Source organism: Scyliorhinus torazame, chromosome 21 (genome assembly GCF_047496885.1).
Source record: "Scyliorhinus torazame isolate Kashiwa2021f chromosome 21, sScyTor2.1, whole genome shotgun sequence".
In the NCBI taxonomy this organism is placed as follows: Eukaryota; Metazoa; Chordata; class Chondrichthyes; order Carcharhiniformes; family Scyliorhinidae; genus Scyliorhinus; species Scyliorhinus torazame.
The window spans coordinates 112,601,955-112,626,557 of record NC_092727.1 but is presented as its reverse complement, the minus strand read 5'-3'; the positions used below and the strand labels follow the sequence as shown (position 1 = coordinate 112,626,557).

General features: G+C 46.3%; 1 protein-coding gene across 1 annotated transcript in view; it reads right to left on the bottom strand.

Moving 5' to 3' along the window:
• Positions 1-24,603, bottom strand: part of vat1 (vesicle amine transport 1) — a 41,944-nt gene that overhangs the window by 5,678 nt on the left and 11,663 nt on the right. Inside the window, exons 3-5 of the mRNA XM_072487276.1 lie at positions 21,826-21,996; positions 21,398-21,487; positions 10,176-10,411 (exon numbers count right to left, since the gene is read on the bottom strand). Coding sequence (XP_072343377.1) covers positions 10,176-10,411; positions 21,398-21,487; positions 21,826-21,996 — 497 coding nt within the window. The remainder of the gene's footprint in view (positions 1-10,175; positions 10,412-21,397; positions 21,488-21,825; positions 21,997-24,603) is intronic.

Sequence of the window (24,603 nt, the reverse complement as noted above, 5' to 3'; positions counted from 1 at the left end):
CAATTCCTGAACAGGCTGAACTTCCCAGCTGTGTCTGTGTGAGTGGGTGGGGCACTGTTGGTTCTGGAGGAGGTCATGGCATGCAATCCAGGAAATGGCCAAACTGAAGGGTTCCCAGTGGAATTCTACAAAACGTTTGGGGCATCACTGACCCCGCACCTGCAGGAGAGGTTCAGCGACTTGCTGTTTGAGGGGGGCCCTGCTGCCCACATTGGCACAGTTGCTTGCCAGAAGTGATCAGACTAGGTCGGTCAAGGGCAGATAGCAACCATCAAGCACCTGTTGAACGCGTCATGTCCCCACCCAGGGAGGGCCACCAGAAGTCAACATCTCCCTGGTCGCAGAGAAAATCTTCCGACCAGGTGGAGTGGAAGTACCTCAGGTCAGTGCTCACCTCTATGGTGAGCATATCGACAAAAGCCACCAGCTCAGATTCAGGTGTTCATTGTCCTCACTGGCTATTGTGCTCATATCAGCAGAGGGGTGGAAAGGCATTGAGGGGAGAAAGGGGGGCGGAGTTTCTCTCTATGTGGATGACCTGTTCTACATTTTGAACCCCCTAGCCAGCTTGGGCAAGATAATAGAACAGGGGAGTTTGGTACCTTCTCGGGGGGGGGGGGGGGGGGGAGAAAAAGAGAGAGCGGGGGGAAAAGAGAGAGCGGGGGGGGAAAGAGAGAGCGGGGGGGAAAGAGAGAGCGGGGGGGGAAAGAGAGAGCGGGGGGGAAAGAGAGAGCGGGGGGGGAAAGAGAGAGCGGGGGGGGAAAGAGAGAGCGGGGGGGGAAAGAGAGAGCGGGGGGGGAAAGAGAGCGGGGGGGGGAAAGAGAGCGGGGGGGGAAAGAGAGCGGGGGGGGAAAGAGAGCGGGGAGGGGGGGAAAGAGAGCGGGGGGGGAAAGAGAGCGGGGGGGGAAAGAGAGCGGGGGGGGAAAGAGAGGCGGGGGGGGAAAGAGAGCGGGGGGGGAAAGAGAGCGGGGGGGGAAAGAGAGCGGGGGGGGAAAGAGAGCGGGGGGGGAAAGAGAGCGGGGGGGGAAAGAGAGCGGGGGGGGAAAGAGAGCGGGGGGGGAAAGAGAGCGGGGGGGGAAAGAGAGCGGGGGGGGGGGAAAGAGAGCGGGGGGGGAAAGAGAGCGGGGGGGGAAAGAGAGCGGGGGGGGGAAAGAGAGCGGGGGGGAAAGAGAGCGGGGGGGGAAAGAGAGCGGGGGGGAAAGAGAGCGGGGGGGGAAAGAGAGCGGGGGGGGAAAGAGAGCGGGGGGGGGAAAGAGAGCGGGGGGGGAAAGAGAGCGGGGGGGGAAGAGAGCGGGGGGGGGAAAGAGAGCGGGGGGGGAAAGAGAGCGGGGGGGGAAAGAGAGCGGGGGGGGAAAGAGAGCGGGGGGGGAAAGAGAGCGGGGGGGGGAAAGAGAGCGGGGGGGGAAAGAGAGCGGGGGGGGAAAGAGAGCGGGGGGGGAAAGAGAGCGGGGGGGGAAAGAGAGCGGGGGGGGAAAGAGAGCGGGGGGGAAAGAGAGCGGGGGGGGAAAGAGAGCGGGGGGGGAAAGAGAGCGGGGGGGGAAAGAGAGCGGGGGGGGAAAGAGAGCGGGGGGGAAAGAGAGCGGGGGGGAAAGAGAGCGGGGGGAAAGAGAGCGGGGGGGAAAGAGAGCGGGGGGGAAAGAGAGCGGGGGGGAAAGAGAGCGGGGGGGAAAGAGAGCGGGGGGGGAAAGAGAGCGGGGGGGAAAGAGAGCGGGGGGGAAAGAGAGCGGGGGGGAAAGAGAGCGGGGGGGAAAGAGAGCGGGGGGGAAAGAGAGCGGGGGGGAAAGAGAGCGGGGGGGAAAGAGAGCGGGGGGGAAAGAGAGCGGGGGGAAAGGAGAGCGGGGGGGAAAGAGAGCGGGGGGGAAAGAGAGCGGGGGGGAAAGAGAGCGGGGGGGGAAAGAGAGCGGGGGGGAAAGAGAGCGGGGGGGGAAAGAGAGCGGGGGGGAAAGAGAGCGGGGGGGAAAGAGAGCGGGGGGAAAGAGAGCGGGGGGGAAAGAGAGCGGGGGGGGAAAGAGAGCGGGGGGGGAAAGAGAGCGGGGGGGAAAGAGAGCGGGGGGGAAAGAGAGCGGGGGGGGAAAGAGAGAGAGAGAAAGAGAGAGAGAGAAAGAGAGAGAAAAAGAAAGAGAGAGAGAGAGAGAGAGTCACTCTTCGTTGCCACTCTCCCTAGTAGGAGAGTGCAGACAATAATGAATGCCCTGCCAAGGTTCCTTTTTTTGGGATCACTCCCGATCTTCATCCCCAAATCCTTCTGCACTAAGGTAAACAAACAAATCTTGGCTTTCATGTGAGTGGGCAAGAACCCCAGGGTCCGCAAAACCATCAACCCCAGGGTCCGCAAAACCATCATGAGAGGGTGGTGCCCGGAGGCAGGGTGGGGGAGCCTAGCACTGTTGAACCTCCTGGACAGCAAATGCAAAAAAAAAAAAAAAAAGTGGGGTTGGCCCAGGGCGGAATGGTTACAGATGAAGAGACCTCCTATATTGGGATGACCTTGCAAATGGACCTGCTCTCCTGGGGAAAGCAACGCGTCGAACCAGCTCCACCTTTCATGAACATGGGGGACAAGGCCAGCCACCTACTGGCGCACTAGCTGAGGAAACAGGCAGTTGCAGAAGAGATAGCAGCACAGATCAGGGACAAGAGATCACAGCTCCAGGAGAGATCAACTGAGCCTTTGCAACCTTCTACCAGGGACTGCACACCTCCCAAGGGTGATGAAACAATTCCTGAACAGGCTGAACTTCCCAGCGGTGTCTGTGAGAGTGGGTGGGGCACTGTTGGTTCTGGAGGAGGTCATGGCGTTTCCGACGGTGTGGACGCTGCCACCGAATGGGAGAATCCCGCCCCATGTATTTCCTTTCCTCTCCACCCCCAGGGCGTTTTACAAAATTCTCACCCAGGAGAGCTATCCCGCAATTGTATTTTCCCCCAACGCAAGTCAAAGCAGCCAAAAACGTGAGATTGCGAAGGTGAAAAAAAAAGTCAAAACCATCTATATGGAAATGGGGAACGTCACCAACAGAATGACAACTGTCACAGATGACAAGTTAAAACATTTGTGCTGAAGCAGGAATGTGCAGCTCTTAAACCTCTCAGGCAGCACCACCACAGCTGCCAGTTACTCAGCTCTTTTAATCTCAAGTATTGTTGGATTTGACACCCAGAACACTTTCCCCATTTGTCACAGAAAAGCCAAGCCTCTGAAAATCAGAGCTCATCAGCATCAACACAAACACTATATCCTCAAGTGTTCTGCCACATGCTGACTGACCTCCTCCTCCACAAACCATTTGTGCTCTATAGGATAGGCACCCACTCTGGACATTTGCACATTTCTTGCAAGGACATAAAATTTGAGACATGATTTTGCAGTTTTAAAGTTTCAGATTGTTCAAATATATTGCCACCCGTTTTCCCCAGCAGCTTCACTCCCACAAGCAAAGCTCATACATTACCGTGCCCTGGTACCATAGTTTTGACTGGCATCTGTGGTAATCAGCACAGCAGAATCAGCTCTGCCAGGCCTGGCTTCAATTTGCTTCCCCCACTCCCTACCCCCTTTACAATTCTTTATGAATTACTGTAGCTGCAGGCTACATGTTGTATCCTGAGCATTGTATATGATTTCCCCCCCCCCCCCCCCCCCCCCCCCCCCAAATTGTTCCTTCCTGTTGAACACTGCCCCAAAAAATTTTATTTAAGGGAAACGTGGATTGAGTAAGGGGCATCATGTTATTGAAATCCAAAAGTGGACAGGTGTGGTTTCACTCAGTTAAGATCCGATTCAGGCAGCACGGTGGCGCAGTGGTTAGCCCTGCTGCCTCATGCCACTGAGGACCTGGGTTCGATCCCAGCCCACTATCCGTGTAGGGTTTGCACATTCAGTGTCTGCATGGGTCTTACCCCCACAACCTAAAGATGTGCTGGGGTAGGTGGATTGGCCACGCCAAATTGCCCCTTAATTAGAAGAATTGGGTACTCTAATAAAAAAAGGATTACCTCGGGTCATTATTTTTCTACTATGGTGGAATTCTCTACCTGACCCCTTCTTAGCTGCCTGATCTAGCTTAAAATAATTCACATGTAGAGAGTCACATGGGAATAGTAGAGATCTGGCAGAAATCAGCATGAAGATATCAGGGCTGTATCCTGTATATAGGAGAGTTATTACTGAACCACACAAGCAGAGAGCTCTCTTCATGAGACCACATGAAGAACCAAAAACAATCCCAAAAATATCTTGCTGCCACTAACTGGTTGGAATCTATAGTCAGTCCCATATTCTACACACTTGGTGCAGAAATTTCAGAACGTTGGCCCGGAGATGGATTTTGCTGGGACGGAGGGACTCGAGCCTCCAAGTCAGGGGTCTGAGTCAGTGACATGGCAGGGCTTCTCAGGCTGGAGAAGATTAAATTCGCGTTAAGGAGTTTACTGCCATTCATCGATCTCTTTAACGAAAACTGACAGCGGGGGAAGTGGAGAATAAGGGAATGGAATCTAATATAAAGGGCAGGGGAAGTTGGGTATGTCACTGTGGGATTTTTGCGTGCGTCAGCTGCTCTGCTATTTAGAATGTAGATATGTTTAAAATGTTAAAATGATAAAATGTCTCAATAAAATGTTTTCTTAAAAAAAAAACCAGAACATTTCCTGCAGCTACAAGGGTGGGCAACATCCCATGGTGTCTGATGAATGTAATTTGTGGGGGTGTAATTATGTTGTAAAGCTGAGATTATTCTTTCAAGCCATGCTTACAAGAGGAGACATAATGCGTTTTGATTTCTGAGTAGATAATTCGAGACAGTGTTAGTACCACTTCCCTAATTGTGTAGGGAATCACTCCTGGAGCAAAATTAGCCTGGCCTCAGTTTTAGAAATTAAACAAAGTGATCAGGGTTCCTGTCTGGTATCATAATATTGTCAAGCCCTTGCACGACCTCTGGATTTGTAGCAGTCAAAAGAATCAGTTCATTGGACTTTGCCCAATCAATCATACAGGAACTCCCATGTAGGGAAATTTAGTTCCTGCTATCGAAATATGAAGACCACAAAAATATTCAAACAGGCAATTTGTAAAGAATCAGCAACCAGTAAGTTTATGATCGGATTATGATCAGACTGGGGAACAGGTTATCAGCTGGTAGACCAAAGCAGCCATATAATTAACTTTCACATCCTTTGATGAAACGTAAAGGGTCCCCAGAGTTACCACTCAGCCTGATGCTCTGCATGAAAGCAGGTCAGGATCAAGATTAACATGAGCACTCCAAGAAAGATGGCAAATAGGCAAATGACCAATACCTCCAGACCTCAACCACTAGATCCATCAGTACAACATTCCATCCAAATGAATTTCATGAATCTCTCACTGACTAATATTTTTTAAAATTCTTCTTAGGCAATTAGGGTTCCAAGAAAGTGGCCCATGAAAGTCTGTCAAATCCACGACATGCTCCATTTGATAAGGATTTCAAATGCTTGACAACTACATTTAGCAGACTGATAATTATGGCACAAACTTGATACCAATTTACATATTACTACATTCAATTTGACATTTAATATTGGCATCTCCTACTAACTAGCTGAGTCGTTTGCTAATGACTACTTTGATTATTCATGCTCAAACATCTTTGAAGCAAGCCTACCCATTAGAAATTACAACAGGAGTCATTGAGCCAACATGTCTAAACACTTTGTCACTGCAAATAGGTCCCCCATCAAAACCTGCAATTGTTTATAGCAAAAACAGTCAACAATCCGGTTTGGGTAAAGAAACCTCTATGACAATAGCTCCCAAGCCACAGGGCATAACATTGCCTGACTCAAAATCTATTCTACTTTTTATCCCCCAGAACATCTACAAATCTAGTCTTGGCCTTCTCCACTCCAAACCAATATTGTACCAGTACCCAAAGGTCTTTACTATGGAATCATGAAATGGAAGGAAGAATTCTGAAAATAAATTGTTGGGTTGGCACACTGGGGGTCAGATGGACTTCACCAAAGTCTTGAAAGAATTGGCTATTTTAGATGGTTGATGCACTTTAGTTTTCCAAAATTCCAGGGCTGCAGGGTGGCACAGTAGTTAGCACTGCTGCCTACACCACTGAGGACCTGGGTTTGATCCCAGCCAGTGTGGAGTTTGCACATTCTCAGTGTCTGCGGAGGTGCAGGTTAGGTGGATTGGTCGTGACAAATTGCTCTTTCATTGGAAAAAATAATTGGGTCATCAATTTAATTTTAAGGTTTGCCAAATTCTAGATTCAGAGATCATTAGGTTGGAAGATGCATATTCAAAGAGGGAAGGAGACAGAAAGCAGGAACAGGCCAATTAGTCCAACATCAGTCACCGGGAAGTGCTGGAAGCAATTATTAAGAGGGTACTTGGAAAAGATCAGGCAGAATCAACATGGTTTTGTCAAGGGAAATATGAAGTTCTTTTCCTTCATATGCACTGTGGATAAAGGGGAACTGGGTGCCTCAAAGATGGTGCAAATAGAGTTGTGTAGGGGATTACATGGCATGGATTGAAGATTGGCTGACAAAAGCACAATGTGGCAAGTGGTGTACCACACAAATCAGTGCAGGGGCTGCACTTTGCTTTCACAATTTATATTAACAACCGGGATGAAGAAGTGACTGAAGACATGGTGGTTAAATTTGCTGACACAGATAGGTAAGCCTAGCAAATGGAGCAATGTGGGCAACTGTGAAAGTGTCCAGTTCACAGTGAAAAAGCTAATCATCTAAATGATGAGATTGCAGAGCTGAGATCTGGCTGTCCAAGTGCATGAATTACAAAATACTAGTATGTAGGTACAGAACGTAATTAGGAAAGCCAATTAGAGGTCACTCATTCAAGGCAGAAGGAGAAAATCTTTCCTCAGGAGGGTCACGAGTCTCTCAAAAGGCAGCGGACGCATAATTTGAATATTTAAGGCAGGGCGAGAAAGATTCTTGATAAGGTGGGGTGAAATTATTCTGGTAGGCAGGAACATGAGGTTGAGGTTACAATCAGATCAGTCCAGATCTTATTGAATGGTGGAGTAAGTTAAAGGGGCTGAGTGACTTGCTCCTGATTCAGAAGTTTGTATGTGGGTACATTTTCAATTGGTGACAGAAGACCATACAACTGCATAAGAGGATCTTTCCTACCATCATTCACTACTCTGGAAGGGAATTAAAAATTCTACCCTCTTCACAGGCTTCCAGAAGCGATATCCATAAACCTGCCAAATGAGTTGCTGGAGTCCAATTACTTTGCTTTACAATTAAATAATTAAGACCAAGTTTCAACATGCAAATCGCCTGTTTAGGCAGGCTTGTTAAATATCCCAAGGAGTCTTCTCCAAATGCCAAGAGAAAGGCCACTACAGGGCTTCAAGTAAAGACCCCAATTCGGCTTCGCACTGGATTTTATTGGTGCAGTTGGCAATATTTTAGGTCAGGATAATAAATAGAACAAGTGCTGTCGAAATTAAATACTGCACATTATTTACAGGTAAACATCTGCTGGATTGGAGTAGGGCTCATGAAACGTGATCTGATGCACTAGGTTGTTAAATCAGTGTTACTGCAAACTCCCAATAGGGATGAAAGTAAATTTCCTATTAGGTCAATGTTATTTTAACAGTGACCTGGTTAAATAGCCAATAAACTTCGTGGTCCAGGTAATTTCTCAGTTGCACAGTGTACTAGTCATATACCCAAGCCAACAAAATGGCAGCATTCAGAGCACTAATAGAGTTCAAAGTACCATTCTATAGTTATAATAGGAAGTGCTGAGGGTTTTGGCCAAGGGTGGTACAGGCTTGGAGAGCCAAAGAGCTTGTTCCTTTGCTGTAATGTTCTTTGTTCCAAAGAAATATTCCCTTCACAACCTCAGGGCATTTTAGGGCTTTACACAGATTAATGACAAGAATTGTTTCAATGGTAATTAAAAGATAAACCAGTTGCAAAAATCTGATCTTCGACGTTCACCTTACAGGGGAAGGCAGCACTTAAATTTAATGCTTAAATTGATAGCTAGGGTGCGTACAAAGCCTTTACTGAAAGGGGACACTGATTTTTATGCTCAGATTATGTAGCCAGGTGCTGGAACCTTGGGCTTCCAATCACTGATTCAAGAGAGTTTACACTGGCAAAATAGGTTTAAGTAAACCCAAAAGAAAGCTACACGTGACATTGTGCACACGCACACATGCACTCAGTGCCACTAGCTCAAACGTTTAGCCCATGGTTAATTTTAAGCTTCCTTAGCCTGACGAAGGCCAACAGAGTCATGCCCCATTGCAGCTCTGCTTGGCACAGTTAGCAGGAGCAGAGTGAGGATATTTCCAGGTCAGAATGCTTCAAGTGCATTTAGCTACTAAGGAACTCCAGAAGGCAGCATTTATAAATTTGGCCTCCCCAAGATAAAAAGACCTTCAAGCCTCTGCTGCCTTTACTAGCAAAGCTTCAAAAAGATTTGATTTTAGGAATTAATAATCAAATAGGAACTTTGAATTCATAGACCAAGGAGCACCCAGGAGTTGCACCCAGCATGGATCCAGCACAATAGGTGAACTCAAGTGAGTCTCAAATCGGGCCTTGCACCAGGCACAAAACCTGTGTGACGTAACCCTCTCTCTCCCTCAAGTGTGATCCAGATCATGATCCATGATTGAATGGCGGATGGGGATGGGCTGAACCGTCTAATTTTTCTCCGGTGTCGCATGAATATTTAAATGAGCCTTACCTAAACATCAGATTCACGTGGCACAAGCCACACCTGGTAGGCAATGGAGCCAAGCCCAATTAAAAACTGGTGACATTGAAAATATTGACTATTGTCTCTCTTCCTTGGCATGGGAAAACAAGTCATTTTAGTATGATGTCTGTAACATTAACAATAAGGTAAGAATACTTCTCACCACCAGATGGAGAGAAGGAGCAGTGATATAAATATCATGTGACGTCTGGGAGAATGTTACAAGGTACTAGAAAGATTAGGTGAATAGCAGAGTTCTGTTGAGATGTCATTATTTTATTTAATAACTTATTCCTTGTTGGCTGGTTTGAATCTTTAATTTAGTAGTGTAAAATAAATCAGCTTTGTTCAATAACTCAAGCTTGGTGTTCTCACTACGTTTTCAAAGCATCCTGATAAACCCAATGAGAACAAAACGAGAACAAAACCCAACGCAAGTATTTTACCATGATCGTGCGCATGCGTGGCCACGCACCAGCCCATTCTTCTGCAGTTTTTGGCGCAGGAGCCGGGAGTTTTATCCTGCGCTGCTATAAGTCCCTCATAGGTCCCAGAATCGGAGAGAGTTCAGCCCCAGTTTTTGGAGTCATAAAACCCCCACAAATTCTCCATTTCAGCTGGCACTTAGCCACTGAAACGGCGAATCCACACCATTTGTTCTCTGCCCTATTTCTAGGGCTTGTACTTCAGTGATGATTATGTCGGTGTGAATCTAACCATCACCTCCTGACGTGAAGGCATTACCATAGCTGAATTTCCCCATTAACACCATCCTGGGGATTACCAGAAACAGAACTGGATTTATCATAGAATCATCATAGAATTTACAGTGCAGAAGGAGGCCATTTGGCCCATCGAGTCTGCACCGGCTCTTGGAAAGAGCACCCTACCCAAGGTCAACACCTCCACCCTATCCCCATAACCCTCCCCACCCAACACGAAGGGCAATTTTGGACACTAAGGGCAATTTATCATGGCCAATCCACCTAAGCTGCACATCTTTGGACTGTGGGAGGAAACCGGAGCACCCGGAGGAAACCCACGCAGACACAGGGAGAACGTGCAGACTCCGCACAGACAGTGACCCAAGCCGGAATCGAACCTGGGACCCTGGAGCTGTGAAGCAATTGTGCTATCCACAATGCTACCGTGCTGCCCGTCCACAATGCTACCGTGCTGCCCATAAATGCCCACTTCACCATTAAAAAAATAAAGTATTTTACCATGATCGTTTGCGAAGAAGAAGAAATTGATTTTATGGAGTGGGTGGGGCAGGAAGTTTGAGGAAATAAAATTCCTAGGATGAAGACAAGACTAAGTCGATGTTAATATTATTTAACCAGCAACAGTGCAGGGGTGGACGAGGCATTATGCATGACCAGCTTCAAGGGTAACACAAAGATTTTAAAATAAAGCTTCTTACCTGCTCAAATGACCACACAGAATCCACTCTAGGTTTGATTTTCCCTTCTTTGTACAGAGAAAGCAACTTGGTCAGAGCGTCGCTAATCTGGTCAACCTCCAGGTAGCCCAGATGGTAGCCGCACACAGCTTTGTTGGAATGCAACAACTGCAGGCTATTAATACTGAACTTATTCCACCACATCTTTGCGATGGCTAATGGATTGCGTTTGGGTCCAGTCAGTAGATTTGCTGCACCTGATTTAAGAAAACGCTCAGTTAGAACATGCAAATTACTGAAGGAAACATACATCTCCACAGACAGTGCCTGGAACATTCCAGCCAATTCTTATCAGACCGAAAGGAGTGTTTCCTGTGTTTAGCAAAATCCAGATCTGGGCAGTACAACATTCCATCTGAAGGGTGGATTGATGGGGGCCATGACATTTCAGTCATATGCTGCTATCAGCAACACAAAAGCTCATTTGAGTGAATAGGTTTTTGCCATACGCAAAAGGAGTTGTAACCATTTAATGTGCATTTTCATACCCAGCTCGTAATGTAGCAGCCCTCGTGTCCTCCTGACAAAAATAGCAACGTTCTGGCATGTGGGACAAGCCAGGGACCTTGTTCTGTTCCTCCTCTGCTATGCCATTCCCCTCATATTTTGAGGAAAGAACAAATGCCACTCTTGACAAAAAACTAGATTCATATGCTTAGAATGGTCGGAGAATACACTGACTGCTTTAGAGTGCCGGGGCTGCAAGGTCAATTTGATTTCTTTTGAATATTTTTCAAAGGAATAAACATTTACTTCATATGTGAGTCACTGGTCTCTCAAGGATGAGCCACACAGGACCTTGTAGGAGCTGCTAATCAGGAAGTGAACGCATGGGGCCATCAACATGGAAAGACTGCGTTAATAAGCACACAAATCTACTTCTATTTACAGCATTTAGCTTTGGGTGGTGTTATCTCGATCAAAATGAAGGATACACTTTGTGAGGTCATGGAATTTCTCTTCAATTTGGTCAGGGTTAGGATTAAGCTATCTATACTCAGCCAGGGCGGCAAATGTAGCCCCCATCTCTCCTTCTCCTCCCCCCCCCCCCCCCCCCCCCCCCAAGTGGTTTGCATTTCTCCACTATCAAGCAGACTTGGTGAAAGGTCACTGCGCACACTAGCAGAAATTCCCTCCCACTCACAAAAGATATGAACAAGAGGGTGCCAGCAAGATAACAAAAATCACCAGGGGACAGTGAGCCATATCCCACACAAATTTCATCCAATAATCTACAATTTTATGGAAGCAGCAATTTTTACCACATTAAATTTTGGGTTCACACCTGGGCTCCTAACTAGTACACTGGGCTAAATCACTGGCTTTGAAAGCAGACCAAGGCAGGCCAGCAGCACGGTTCAATTCCCGTAACAGCCTCCCCGAACAGGCGCCGGAATGTGGCAACTAGGGGCTTTTCACAGTAACTTCATTGAAGCCTACTTGTGACAATAAGCGATTTTATTTATTATACACCTTAGGCATAGCCAGGCTGAGAATTTAGCCAATAACCCTCACTCTGCATGAACATGATCCTCATTTCAGGAGTCAAATTGAAATGGAGACTGTGAGAATCCTGCTCACCTCCCTCTCCAAAGAAAAAAGGGAATTTTAAACAATGTCAAGTTTATTAAGTGACCAGAGCTGTGTGAACTTTAAAATTTCTTCTCCAAACGGACTCAAAATGGACCCCTGATTTCTGGACAATATAAAGAATGCAATACTTCTGTAATGAAATTGTCGACAAATAAAATGGCCAGTTCCAGGAATCAGGCCAGTTCCAGGGATCATTAATTAACCAGTTGATCACCAAGTGGAAGCTCCTAACAATTGTTTTACAACTCTTAGCTCAAAAAAAGTCTTGTGTTTTTTTGTATATGAATGGACATGAAGCAGATTTAAAGAATACTGGTGATATTAGACTGCAAGAATTCTGGAAAATGAAGGGCCAAGAATGGAGCCAGTGAAAGCAAGTCACATTCCAATTTTTAAAAAAAGTTTTATTCCAAAAACAACCCAATATAAATATCTCTCCCCCCCACGACAAACAAACAGACAGAAAGCCTCCACCATGCATAAAACGCCCTCTGCTGACCCTCAGAGCAAACTAAGTTAAGAACACAAATCCCCCAACCAGGCAGAGATCCCCAGGGGCGCTGCCAACCTCCAACTCAAGAGTCACTGCGGCAGAGAGGTGAAGGCCACACATTGGGGATTGTTTCGACTCCTCAACAATCCCCAACATTGCCAAAGGACATGAAACCTCCCCCCACCATCTGACAGGGTCTTGAAAACCACTGCTGCGCTCGTCCTCCTCTTCTCTCCCCCCCCACCCCCCAAGCCCAGGGTCAAGTGAGCCCTACTCACTTGAATGCAGCCTTGAACTGCATCAGGCTGATCCTAGCACAGGACAAGGTTGAATTAATCTGGAGCAATATTTCACTCTGGGCTCCTCACCCAAGCTCCCATCCCCAATTCCTCCTCCCATTTTGGCATAGTCCCCTTCTCCATCAATCACCTATAAATATTCCCAATCAGCCAGTCTTCCCGTTCTTCCGGGGTTAACATTTGCTTTGGCAGTGCGGGCAGCTACCTCATGCCCCAGATTGTAAAATATCTAAATTCACTCCTCCTTTGCAATTAGAATTACTCCTGTAATTCTGCTAGCCCCACAAATCTCCTCTCTACATACAAAGAGGTCCCTAACCCACCATCTGTTCCCTGTGGCAACTCTCATACATCACATCCATTCCTCCCACATAATCGGGGCCAATACCAACGCAGGTCCTACATCAAAATGCCACCTCAACCAATTCCAAATTCTAAGAGATGACAACAGGACTACTAGTGCCCCCGCACCCTCACCCCCTTCTGCATAAAAAAAGATCCTCCGAATCCTAGGTGTTTTGCCTTCCCAAACAAATTCAGAAATCAACTTGATCCACCCTCCAGAGAAATGCTTTGGGAGGCATATTTATGGGATTTAAAAATAAACAAAAACATCCATCAAAAACATTTATTTTTGTGGTGTACTCGTCCCACCAGAGATAGTAGCAGGGCACCCCACCTCTTCAAACCCCCTTTGACTCCCTCTACCAAACTGGCCAGTTCCATTTATGCATTGTGGCCCAGTCATGGGCCTCCTGAATACCTAGATACCAAAACAGTGTCCTGGCCACCTCGAATGGCAGGGCTCCCAAATTTGCATTCCTCTCTTGGGCATTCACCGGGAATACCTCACTTTGCTATATACCCAGAAAACGCACCAAATTTCCCCAGCAGATCCATCATCGTCCGAATTCTCTCTGGCTGGTCAGAGACATAAATCATCTGCATATAACCACACCCTGTGCTCCCTACCTCCCCTTAATATCCTCCCTCTCTCAACTGCAGTACAAATTGCCCAAGAGTTCAATAGCCAATGCGAACAATGCGTTGGACATTCCCGCCTCATTTCCCCATGTAATCCAAAATATCCAGAATTTATCACGTGCATCCTCACACACGTTGAGAGAGATGCACACAACTCGCAACCATAAATAAATGCTAGCCCAAACTGAAACCTCCTCAGGACCTCGAACAGGTACCGCCATTCCACCTGGTCAAAGGTCTTCGCCGCCTCCATTGAATGACACTTAACGAACCCCTTCCGGTCCTCAGACCACCTCATACACCCCTTTCCAAGCACCTCACTAAAACCTGCCCATCTGTATTTAGTAGGGCGATGGTCCTACAAGATCCACACCCCATCAGGTCCTTATCCTTCGTTGGGATCAACGAAATAGAAGCCTGCGCAATATGGCCAGCAACTCTACTTCGCCAACAATTCATTATGCATATCCAGGAGATGGGGTGCCAACGCTGCCAAAAACTACTTATAAAAACATTTGACCAGGAAGCCAACCGGCCCTGGTGCCTTCCCAAATTGCATCAATCCCACGCGCTCCATTATCTTCTGCAACCCTAATGGCACTTCCAATCCCCGTCACTTCACATCCTCAAACCCATCCAAAAAATTCCCCATATCCGCACCCTGCCCCAGGGCTCAGATCTATACAGCTTCCAATAGAAAACCTTGAAATGCCATTTCCCCCGTCGTCGTCATCACCAATCCCACTTCACCTGTACAATTTCCCAAGCAGCTGCCTGCTGCCTCAAACGATCGGCTAATATCCAACTGGCTAACATTGAACCTCCACCCTGGTCTGTGCCCATCCCAAGCTTTATCTCCACATAATGCGGCCGAAAATTACTACCCTACATATTCCACCTCCACGACCTATGACAGCTTCGCCTTCCCCCCCCCCCAACAAAGAAATCAATACACACATGAAAAGTATCCTCTCTCCAAGATGCCAGCAATGGGATTATGCACCGTTGGTGCACCGTGATGGGAACATAATAGTGACTGAGCAGTTTGGAATTTGGCCAGTTTAGGTTTAAATGTCTGAAAGCCTCATTAAATTTGAAATGAATAGGGTGGCATGGTGACTCAGCAGTTAGCACTGCTGACCGACAGCGCCGAGGATCCGGGTTCAATCCTGGCCCACTGTCCATGTGGAGTTAGCACATTCTCCCCATGTCTGTGTGGGTCACACCGCCACAACTCAAGATGTGCAGGGTAGGTGAATTGCCCATGCTTAATTGCCCCTCAAATTGGAAAGAAAAAGAATTGGGTACTCTAAATTTTGAAATGATTGCCTTCACACTAGAAAAAAAAAATCATATCTGGGGTGTGGGCATCACTGCCCACCCCGAACTGCCCTTGAACTGAATGAAATGGCCCAGCAAATCATAAAAAAGGGCAGTGGGTCTGCAGGTGGAAGACCAGGCAAGGATTTCCTTCCATAATTTTAACAGTGGTCATCAACAGATTTAATTGTAGATATTTATTGAATTAGAATACACATTTGAAACCAGGTCTACTAGCCTATTGACATACCACAATGCCATTGCCTTTCCACACATTAGCACCAGATCTTTAAAGCTAGCTTGTCCAGCCTCTCAGGATGTACAGTTAAAGTAACCTCCCTCGAGGTTTGCTTTAAACTGAGACTAGATATACAAAAAGGAACAGCTTCATGTCTGAAACACAGCCAGGAAATATTCATTAAACAATGTTGGGCAGGAATTGTTTTTGTGTTTCACTGAACAAGTAGAAGTGAACACCAATTTGCCTGTAAAGCCTTTCCTTCCCTCAAAGCTCATGATTTATAGCGCTGCAAAAATTAGGTAACAACAAGTACAAATGCAAGCTGCAGGCTTCCACTCTCCTGTGCACATTTTTCCTGTCACTATTCACAACGTCGTTCTGCAGAATACAATCCTAGCTCCCTCCCCTCATTCCCCAGCAACAAAGGCATCTTCCCATAACCTGCAGGAAAGGATAGTGAAGCAGCCCATTAGGAGGAACTTTGGCAAATTTCCACTGCCTTTGTTGAATGGTGAAGATTTATGGCCTGTGCATTATCATAACTATCAAGAACAACAAGTATGATGATGTTTTTCCATTACCCACTGTACTGGCATTATAAAACTATTTCTTTAATGTATTAAGGCAGCCACTTAAAGACCTGCACACCATAAGCTAAACAGGTCCAAAGCAGATTAACTAGTCTTTTATCCAAACTTTCGGAGAACCTTGCTCTGCAAAAATTGATACCCGTTTGACCTCATAACAATGACTACAGTTCAAAACCTGTGACGCAATCCAACAGATGTGGAAAGGCAGGTACTGTGCAAATTAATTCCCATCAGGTATACGCTATCACACTGCCAAGCATTGGACCAAGACAGGGACAGTGCTTTTCAGCATGTTTTGGACAGCTTTTTAAAATACATCAGCGAAGCGTTCTCTTGTACAAAATACAAGCACTAATAAAACGGAGCCGAGCTACCGCATTACACAAAATACCTACAGTCTGGAGGGCTAGCTGAGCTTAGTTTTCTCCTTAGGAACCCACCTTCAAAATTTGAGTAGAGAAGCTTACCAGAGCATAGGCGGTGGTGCAATTAAACATCAAAATTCAGTGAAGCCCTTTTTAGGAGACATTGATTACCACAAGATAGGACAACATTACTCCCTTGCGATCTACAGGAAGCGGTGCTATAGTGCAGTTGTAAGTTGCATTTTGAGGCAAGTACCTGGCCCCAAAATAAGGCTGCGTTTTGCTGACGTCCGGGAAGATATCAAGATTGAGACTTTTGGGACCTGGAGCTTGACATGGTGGACTCCACAATCCATTTCCACTCAACCATTGCCTTTTGCACACTGTCACGGTGCACAAACTGAATGATACTACACGACACACAAGGGAGCAGCAATGTGACAGTTGCTCAGACTTGCAACTGGAATCCTATTTTGCCATGATAGAATCAGAATCAGTGGAGTGAGGAGCGAGCAGCCATGGATGCAAAGGGTGGCCTTGGATTTCAACATCCGGTCCCAGATCCCCCATCTGGGTCATGCGCGCTTTCCAAATAAATGGCCAGTGATGTGATTAATGATTTGTGGCTAAATGTTACCCAAACATAATTAAATACTAACCTTGCCACCATGGTCTCGTGAAGCTAGTATAGGCATCTCGGAATTATTCCCAATAAATGGGGTTGCCTAGGATGCTCCAGGACTCATGGCAGGTCCCAACAGAACACCTCGGATGCTTCTTCCTCATTTGGAGGGTTGGGAAGGAACTGAACCATTTGACCCTTTTGTAATTAACAGAAACAACACCTGCTGAAATTTAAGCTTCAGTATATGAAAGTGAAGCCAGATGCTGGGATTTATTTTTAAAATTTAAAGTGGCAATTTCAACAACACCTCTCAAATTAGGAAGTAAACCAGATCGGAGGTTTGGGTTTACACTCCGACTGCACTTTCCAATGAAGTTAGGGGCGTAACATATGTCCCGACTGCACTTTCCAATGAAGTTAGGGGCGTAACATATGTCCCACCCAATTCCATGGATTACCTACCAATGAGCAAGGTCAAGATCAAAGAATCTAGTGTCAAAATTTGCCATCACCCTCAGGCAGTAAGGCTGCAAAACTGACCCAACCTCCCAAAATATGCTATTGTCCCAACTCAAGGGGCTGGATTCTCCGACTCCCCCGCCGGGTTGGAGAATCGACAGAGGCTGGTGTGAATCACACCTCGCCAGTGCCGTGCCGCCGCCCCCCCCCCCCCCCCCCCCCCCCCCCCCCCCCCCCCCCCCCCCCCCGCGGGCGATGGGTCGAAGTCCCACTGCTGGAATGCCTGTCCCGCCGACGAGAATCAAACCACCTCTCTTACTGGCGGGACTAGGCGGCACGGGTGGGCTCCGGGGTCCTGGGGGAGGGGGGGGCGGCGATCTGGCCCCGGGGGTACCCCCAGTGGCCTGGCCCACAATCGGGGCCCACCGATCCGCGGGCGGGCCTGTGCCATGGGGGCACTTTTTTTCCCTCCACCTCGGCCACAGCCTTCACCATGGCCGACGCACGAGACACGCCCCCCCTGCGCACGTGCAGGGCTGACAGCAGCCGCTGACGCTCCCACGCATGCGCGGACTTCTGCCGGCCGGCAAAGTCCTTTCGGCCCTGGCTGGCGTTGTGCCAAAGGTCTTTGCCGCCGGCCAGCGGCACACCAACCACTCCGGCGCGGGCCTAGCCCCTCAGGGTGAGGGCTTGGCCCCTAAACGTGTGGAGAAATCCGCACCTTTGGGGCAGCCTGACGCCGGAGTGATCCCCGCCACTCCATCCCACCAGGACCCCCATCCCGCCAGGTAGGGGAGAATCCCGGCCAAGGTTCTTGAACAAGGAGTTTCTCTCTTCTCTTCCTCCCCCACTTCTAAGTCCATCACTCCTGGAATAGATCTAAATTTCTGCCCCAGTCACAGTCGCAAAACAGCTCGAGAGTCATCCCACGAGTGCAGCAAGATAAACTCACGTCTCAACCTTTGTGCAAACTTGACATGGCTCCATCATCAGATTGGATCGGACTCACTTAGTTTCATTCTTAATCTACCCAGGCACAACCAGACACTGGCCTCCCTTCACCTCTGGTGTCCCAAGGAGTGATCTTTGGCCCCCTATTTCCCACTGACATACTAACCCTTGGCGACATCCAAAAAGCAGGAGTGTCCATTTTCACACATGCTGACAAAAACCTCCACTGTCTCCAAGCCATTAGTTTACTTGTCGGCCATCCAGACTTTCCCCTCTAATTTATCAGGAAGATTAAGCCACCAAACATTAAATCCTGTTCCAACCACCAACTCCATCCCTCTCCCGGAGCTGTCTGAAACTAACGCCACCTGCATGTTATTTCAGGTGAGCTTCCTACCACATCTCCAAAAGAAAACCACCAAGATCACCCATTTCACTCCAAAAACAATATCCACATATTCGACTGCAAAACCAATATCCCTACCTCGACCCATCTGCTCCTAAAACCTTCATACATGCCTTGGTTACCTCTGGGATTATTCCACCACATTTGTGGCCAGACTAGCTCCCCTAGTTCCATTTGTTTAAATCTGGTATTCAAAACTGTTGCCCATGTTCCACCAATTGTGACACTGATTTTAGTTCCCTCCATGGCCTCACCCGCTCACTATCCCCACCAGTCCTAATCACCCCGTGCCTTCAGCTGCCATGTCCCATAAAGCTCTCTTCCAAGTACCTTAGACACGCAAGCTTTTGGGCATCTAGCTTAAGGTGGCTGTCAAATTTAGTTTAATAACGCTCTTAAATGTCCACGGTGCTTCACAAGTTGAAAATGAAATTCCCATCACTTTTCTTGAAATTTGCTTTTACTAAGCCACCTTGCTGGTTGTTTAAACAGTGCTAATTGCATAGGTACGATTCGTGCTGCTAACAAATGCTCTGCAACTGTGGGGAAGCCTGGGGAAACAGTGCTCCCGCTATGCAAAAGCCAGCTCCTGTAGCCAAATGCTTAAACAAACAGGAATGTGGCTTTTGCAATGGTGATTCAATGAAAAGCCCCATTAGAATGGCAAGTGACAATGCTGCCAAGGGGGAGGGGGAAAAACAACCTACCTCAGGACTGTTAGGAGAAGCCCAGTGGCAGGTTATGCCATGGAAATGAAAATCGCTCAGTAGGCTTCAATGAAGTTACTGTGAAAAGCCCCTAGTCGCCACATTCCAGCACCTGTTCAGGGAGGCTGGTACGGGAATTGAACCGTGCTGCTGGCCTGCCTTCAAAGCCAGCGATTTAGCCCAGTGTGCTAAATCAGCCCCTAAGGCAACGAGAAAGTCTAGTCTAGTCATATTAGGACACCAATCACGGTTTGCCATGATGATATTATGAATGGGGCCCCCAAGTGTTTAATTTGCTTGAAGCAATTAGCATCTAGCAAGGCCCAATGACTGTTTAAAACGAAAGAAAAAACGGAAAAATCCAACAATTCAAGTTTTCAGCTGTACAATGGTTAGAAACCACCCACAATTCTTTATCGTGCTGCTCTATGACAGACTGATCGGGGGTTGTCTGGTAACAGAGTCAGTTTAACGCAAATGAGATACTGTGATATGACTTACTAAATGCAATTTTTATTACAGTTAACTCAGAGGGGATTAGGTCATTGTTCCAAGGCAATAGATTGTGCCCGAATAAATCCTTCACTTTGACCATTGACAATTTGATTATTCCAAGATATACCCTAGCTGGTGTTTTGTATAACTGCAGTATTAGCCCATTCAATTAAAAGAAAAATTATGAGGCAGAAGTCAGATAATGGACTTTGATTCTCCACTCTCTCCATGCCAGTGGGATTCTCCATTCCTGCTGCCTTCACTCCAGTGGGATTTTCTGCCTGCTGCCATGAGTGGAGATTTGGTGGAGCATCAAATTCTCCACCCTCGCTGGCAACGGTAGACTCAATGGAGAATCCTGCCCGATATTTGCTGGGATCTTCTGTAAAAGGTTACAGAATCCTCATGGGCATGCTCATTAACAAGCTGCTTTACCAAGTCAGATTCCAATGCTTTGCCCTCATGCTCATTATAACTAAATCTCAACCTTTCCAAACCTTTAGTAAGAACTTTTACAACACCAGGTTAAAGTCCAACAGATTTGTTCTCACCCCAGTCCAATGCTGGTATCTCCACATCATGGCTTTACAAACCCTTGACCAGACTTTAATAATACCAGTACACACTACAGTTAACCTATTTTGCAGATTACCAACAAGGAAGGAAATATTAATCTACTTTAAAAAAAAAAAACATTTTTAGAGCATCCAATTATTTTTTCCCCCCAACTAAGGGGCAATTTAGCGTGGCCAATTCACCTGCACATCTTTGGGTTGTGGGGGGTGAGATCCATGCAAACATGGGGAGAATGTGCAAACTCCACACGGACAGTGACCCGGGATTGAACCCGGTCCTCAGAGCCATCGTGCCACCCACATTAATCTATCCTTAGCAGAACTCCACACTTTCAGGGCTATAATAGAATGTGCACTTGTTGAGAAGGATGTAAAAACACCCAATACTACACAAACAGATTCATTCTACAATTTAATGACGAAACAGACCATCATGTGTACTGCTGCAAAACTGTTTCTTGCAGAGTACAGTAGCTTAATGGTTATTGTATCCAGTTAGTAGCCAAGAGCCACAAGTTCAAATTCAGTCATTTTACCCGGTGATATTTGAACCCATTAAAACTGGGAGTGATCATGAAATAAGTGCTGGACTGTCCAAAATTCAGGAATGGCAATCAGCTATCCTTATGCAGGTTGTCCTAGATGTAACCCCAGCCCCACAAGACTGGCTCGAATGCTCAGGAGCAGGTAAACCGAGCAGAGAAATATTATTGTGCCATATCCCAGAATTAAATAAAGAAATCTCTAACTTGAGGTGGCCATTAAAATCTCTCACCATCCTGATACAGCCATATGGGTCAAAATTATTTACTTCCCTCTCTAACGCCACAGAGAGCAGAGTCATTGCAAGAGCTAAAGTGGGTCAGGAACGAGGTCACCACCGCCTTCAGGGAAACTAGGGGAGGCAATTAATTTAGTGTTATCCCAATGTCCCAGAACAAGAATAAAAATGCTACATGCATAACCTTGGCCAGTGTCAAATATTTCATTAAAAATAATGTTTACAATGTTGCCAGTGATTAGAGCAATTCTTCTGATGCACCAGTCAACCATTGCAAATACACCAAAAATGTTATTTACCATATAATACTATTTTTCCCATTGGTTTCAGCAAATTGAAACCTTTAGTCGTGTCACCGCCTCCCAGGGGATCCAAAACAATGTCAATACCTAAGGGGAGAAAGGAAAAAAGATAAAACAAGTTATAGAAGAATGACATCACAGAACGGCAGTTACATGACCAGTTGATTAAATGAGTAGATATGCAAGCCAGTAGTTTAAAAAAAAAAGTGGGGAAAAGATCTGCACAGTCAAAATTGCAATTCAAAATGCTATGCGATGCAAACTAAACCACATCAAGACTACAGCCATTATTCTGCCCCAATTTAGTAGCCCATCGGGTAATGGCAAACAAGACACGAACGATGGACAATCCGATCAGTCAACTTTAATTGCTACCTTCTAGCCAGTGAAATTAAATAGTGTTGCCCCTCTTTTCATGTCATTACCATTGGGAGAAATCTTTCTAACTTCTTCAGCATAATCCAGGGTGGAGTAGTCGATGGGATGAGTCACGCCGTTTTCTTTGAGGGTTTCATGTTTAGATGCCAAGGCAGTGCCGAAGATGGTCACATCTTTAACTATTTTACACAGCTGTGTCACAGCAGTACCCACACCACCTGAAAATAAGTCATACAAGAATATCCATCAGCAGTGACCCAATTTTTGTTAGTCGACTTGAATAGTGAACATGGGCACATTGGAGGAATAATTGAAACTGCATTTTGTACAAAAGGAAAAGCATTTCAGGCAAAGGAAACAGCACATCCCATTTCTCACCAAAAATCTAGCTCCAAATAGTTTTTCTGCACAACCGCAAAAGCATGCATTCGTCCTCGGTCAGCAAGTATTGTAAAATACTAAAAGTCTCACAAGGTTACAATCAAGTTCAGAGACGACAATGCTTGAAGTAGTAATTTCTTGTCATTCTAATTTAGCTTTCTGACAGCTGCAAGTTTTTTCTTAAAAGTTTGGCTATGTCATAATACAAGTAGAATAAAATTACAATAGGATTCAAGTATTCGAAGGCAGAAAGGAATCTCTCCCTCTTACCCACCTTCTCTCCCCTCCGTTCCTCTTCTCCTCCCCCAGGGGCTGCTACCCAGTCTTTGTAACGACAAGGCAGGGAGTGACATGGGTTAAAAATAAACAAGTTCCATTTCTTTTGTAGATTTAGGTAGTAATGTTTGGCCAGTTATTCCAAACTGAAAATGCCTCTGTCGGGCCTTGCAATTGGAATCAGTGAGGTTATTCGATTTTTGCCAAATGCAGTCTAAATGAAGCCCACTTTTAATTCCAAATTTAAACAATTCCATAATCAAGAAGTTAGTCAAACTGGACATGTCTCTGGAGAAATTTCACTCATATTGGTAAAACATCCATAAAGGAAAAAGGGGGGGGGGGTAGAAAACAGGCAGCAGAGTGTTGCATAGCATTGCTGCCTCACGACACTGAAGTTTCGGGTTTGATGTGGTCCTGGGTCCCAGTCCAGGTAGAGTTTGTCCATTCGCCATGTGTGTGCGTGTCTCACTCCCACAACCCAAAGATGTGCAGGCTAGGTGGATTGGCCATGCTAAATTGCCCCTAAAAATTGGATACTCTTTGGGTGGGGTGGGGGGGGAATGGTTGGCACTCAAGTTAATAGAAAAAGGAAACATCTAAAAAATAGAAAAATGCGCAAGTTTATACAAATAGGCATGGCATATTCGAGAATAAGATGGAACCAGTCAGAATTAGATTTTAAAATTAAGCTGAGCAGAATATTAACCCTACCACAGGTGAAAGCTTTGACCTAATTCAGCTTGAGCAGCATGCAAAAAAAAAATTTTTTTTAAATTCTTAACTATTAGGTTGAAGAGGCGTGACTGAGGCTAAAAAGTGTTAAGACTGTGGAAAACAAAGATCATGTGGATGTTGTAAATTGAAAGGAAGGAGGGGGACCTGGCAGAGGACAGGCTTATAACAACTAAGCTTGGGAAAAAAAACTAAAGACTTGAAAATTACGTTTGTTTTATCAGTAGTCCTGAATGTTTTACTGTAACTAGGGGGACAAATACAAGACTGCACTTTTATAGAAAAATTACCATGAAATGTGAGCAGTTAGAGGTTTTATTAGTAATTTCCATTTTGTTGAAAAAGCTCATCCATTTAGATGAGATTTAACTGGCAGTTCTGGAAAGTTGCAAGTGGAACTATTTGGGTCATAAACCAATATGGATTGCTTTCAAACCTGCTGAGATTGTCCAGCATTTTCCATTGTGTGTTTCAGAATCCAGCGTCTGCAGTAATTTGCTTTTATCTATGGATTGGAGGTTCTCTAATTGAACATATTAATTAAAAAAGTGACTGCACAACCATGATTGTGCTGTGCTTGGATGGATATTGACAAAAAGGCACTGAAAGTCCATTCTCACCCACTACCACTTCTACGTAACGGATCAACAACAATTTTTTAAAAAACCAATCACTAGTACATGAAGGAAATGTCTGAACTCTATTTAAATCCCCTCCCACCCATACAAGGATTTGCCAAGTAATTTTTTTCCACGGTGAAAACTATCTGTTTAACACGGCCTTGAACTGCCTTCTGGAAGAGCCATTTGTTCAAGGAAGGCTGCAGTCTTTTTCCTTAAATGGCCTATACCCAAGAATTTGCTTAAAATCAAACATTCCAACATACCATAAATCCATTACTTTACAACAAGTGCTACTGGCCTTCTAAAAATTTAAAATTAAGGTCAGTTCAAAATATTTGCTTCCCAAGTTCAAGTTGCACGTACACAAACGTATACTAAACAAATTCCCCAAGGCATTCGGTTTAATGGAATATTCTTCTTTCCAGGAACAGGTCAAAGGACTATGGGCGTCGCCCAAAAAATTTCTTCTCCCCCAAAAAAGTTAATTTGTGGCAGGTTTTCTAGGGCGTTTCCCGCCAGCTCTGCCAGCACTGGGGAGCTGAACTCGAGCCGCCATTTTGAAAGGGAGTCGATCTCCTAAGGGAGCTCATGGGTCCTCCACACTGCACTACCCCACAGTGAGGACACCCTGCTGTGGGTCCCCCCCTCCCAGAGGCCCTTCCTTACCTGCCCTGAACAACCCCACCCTTTAACCCTCCCCTCCATTCATGGGCATGCCCCCCCCCCCCCCCCCCTTGGACCCAGACTCTTGGCGTGCTACCCTGACACCAGTCACCCAGGTAATGCCAGGGTGGCCACATTCCAGGAGGG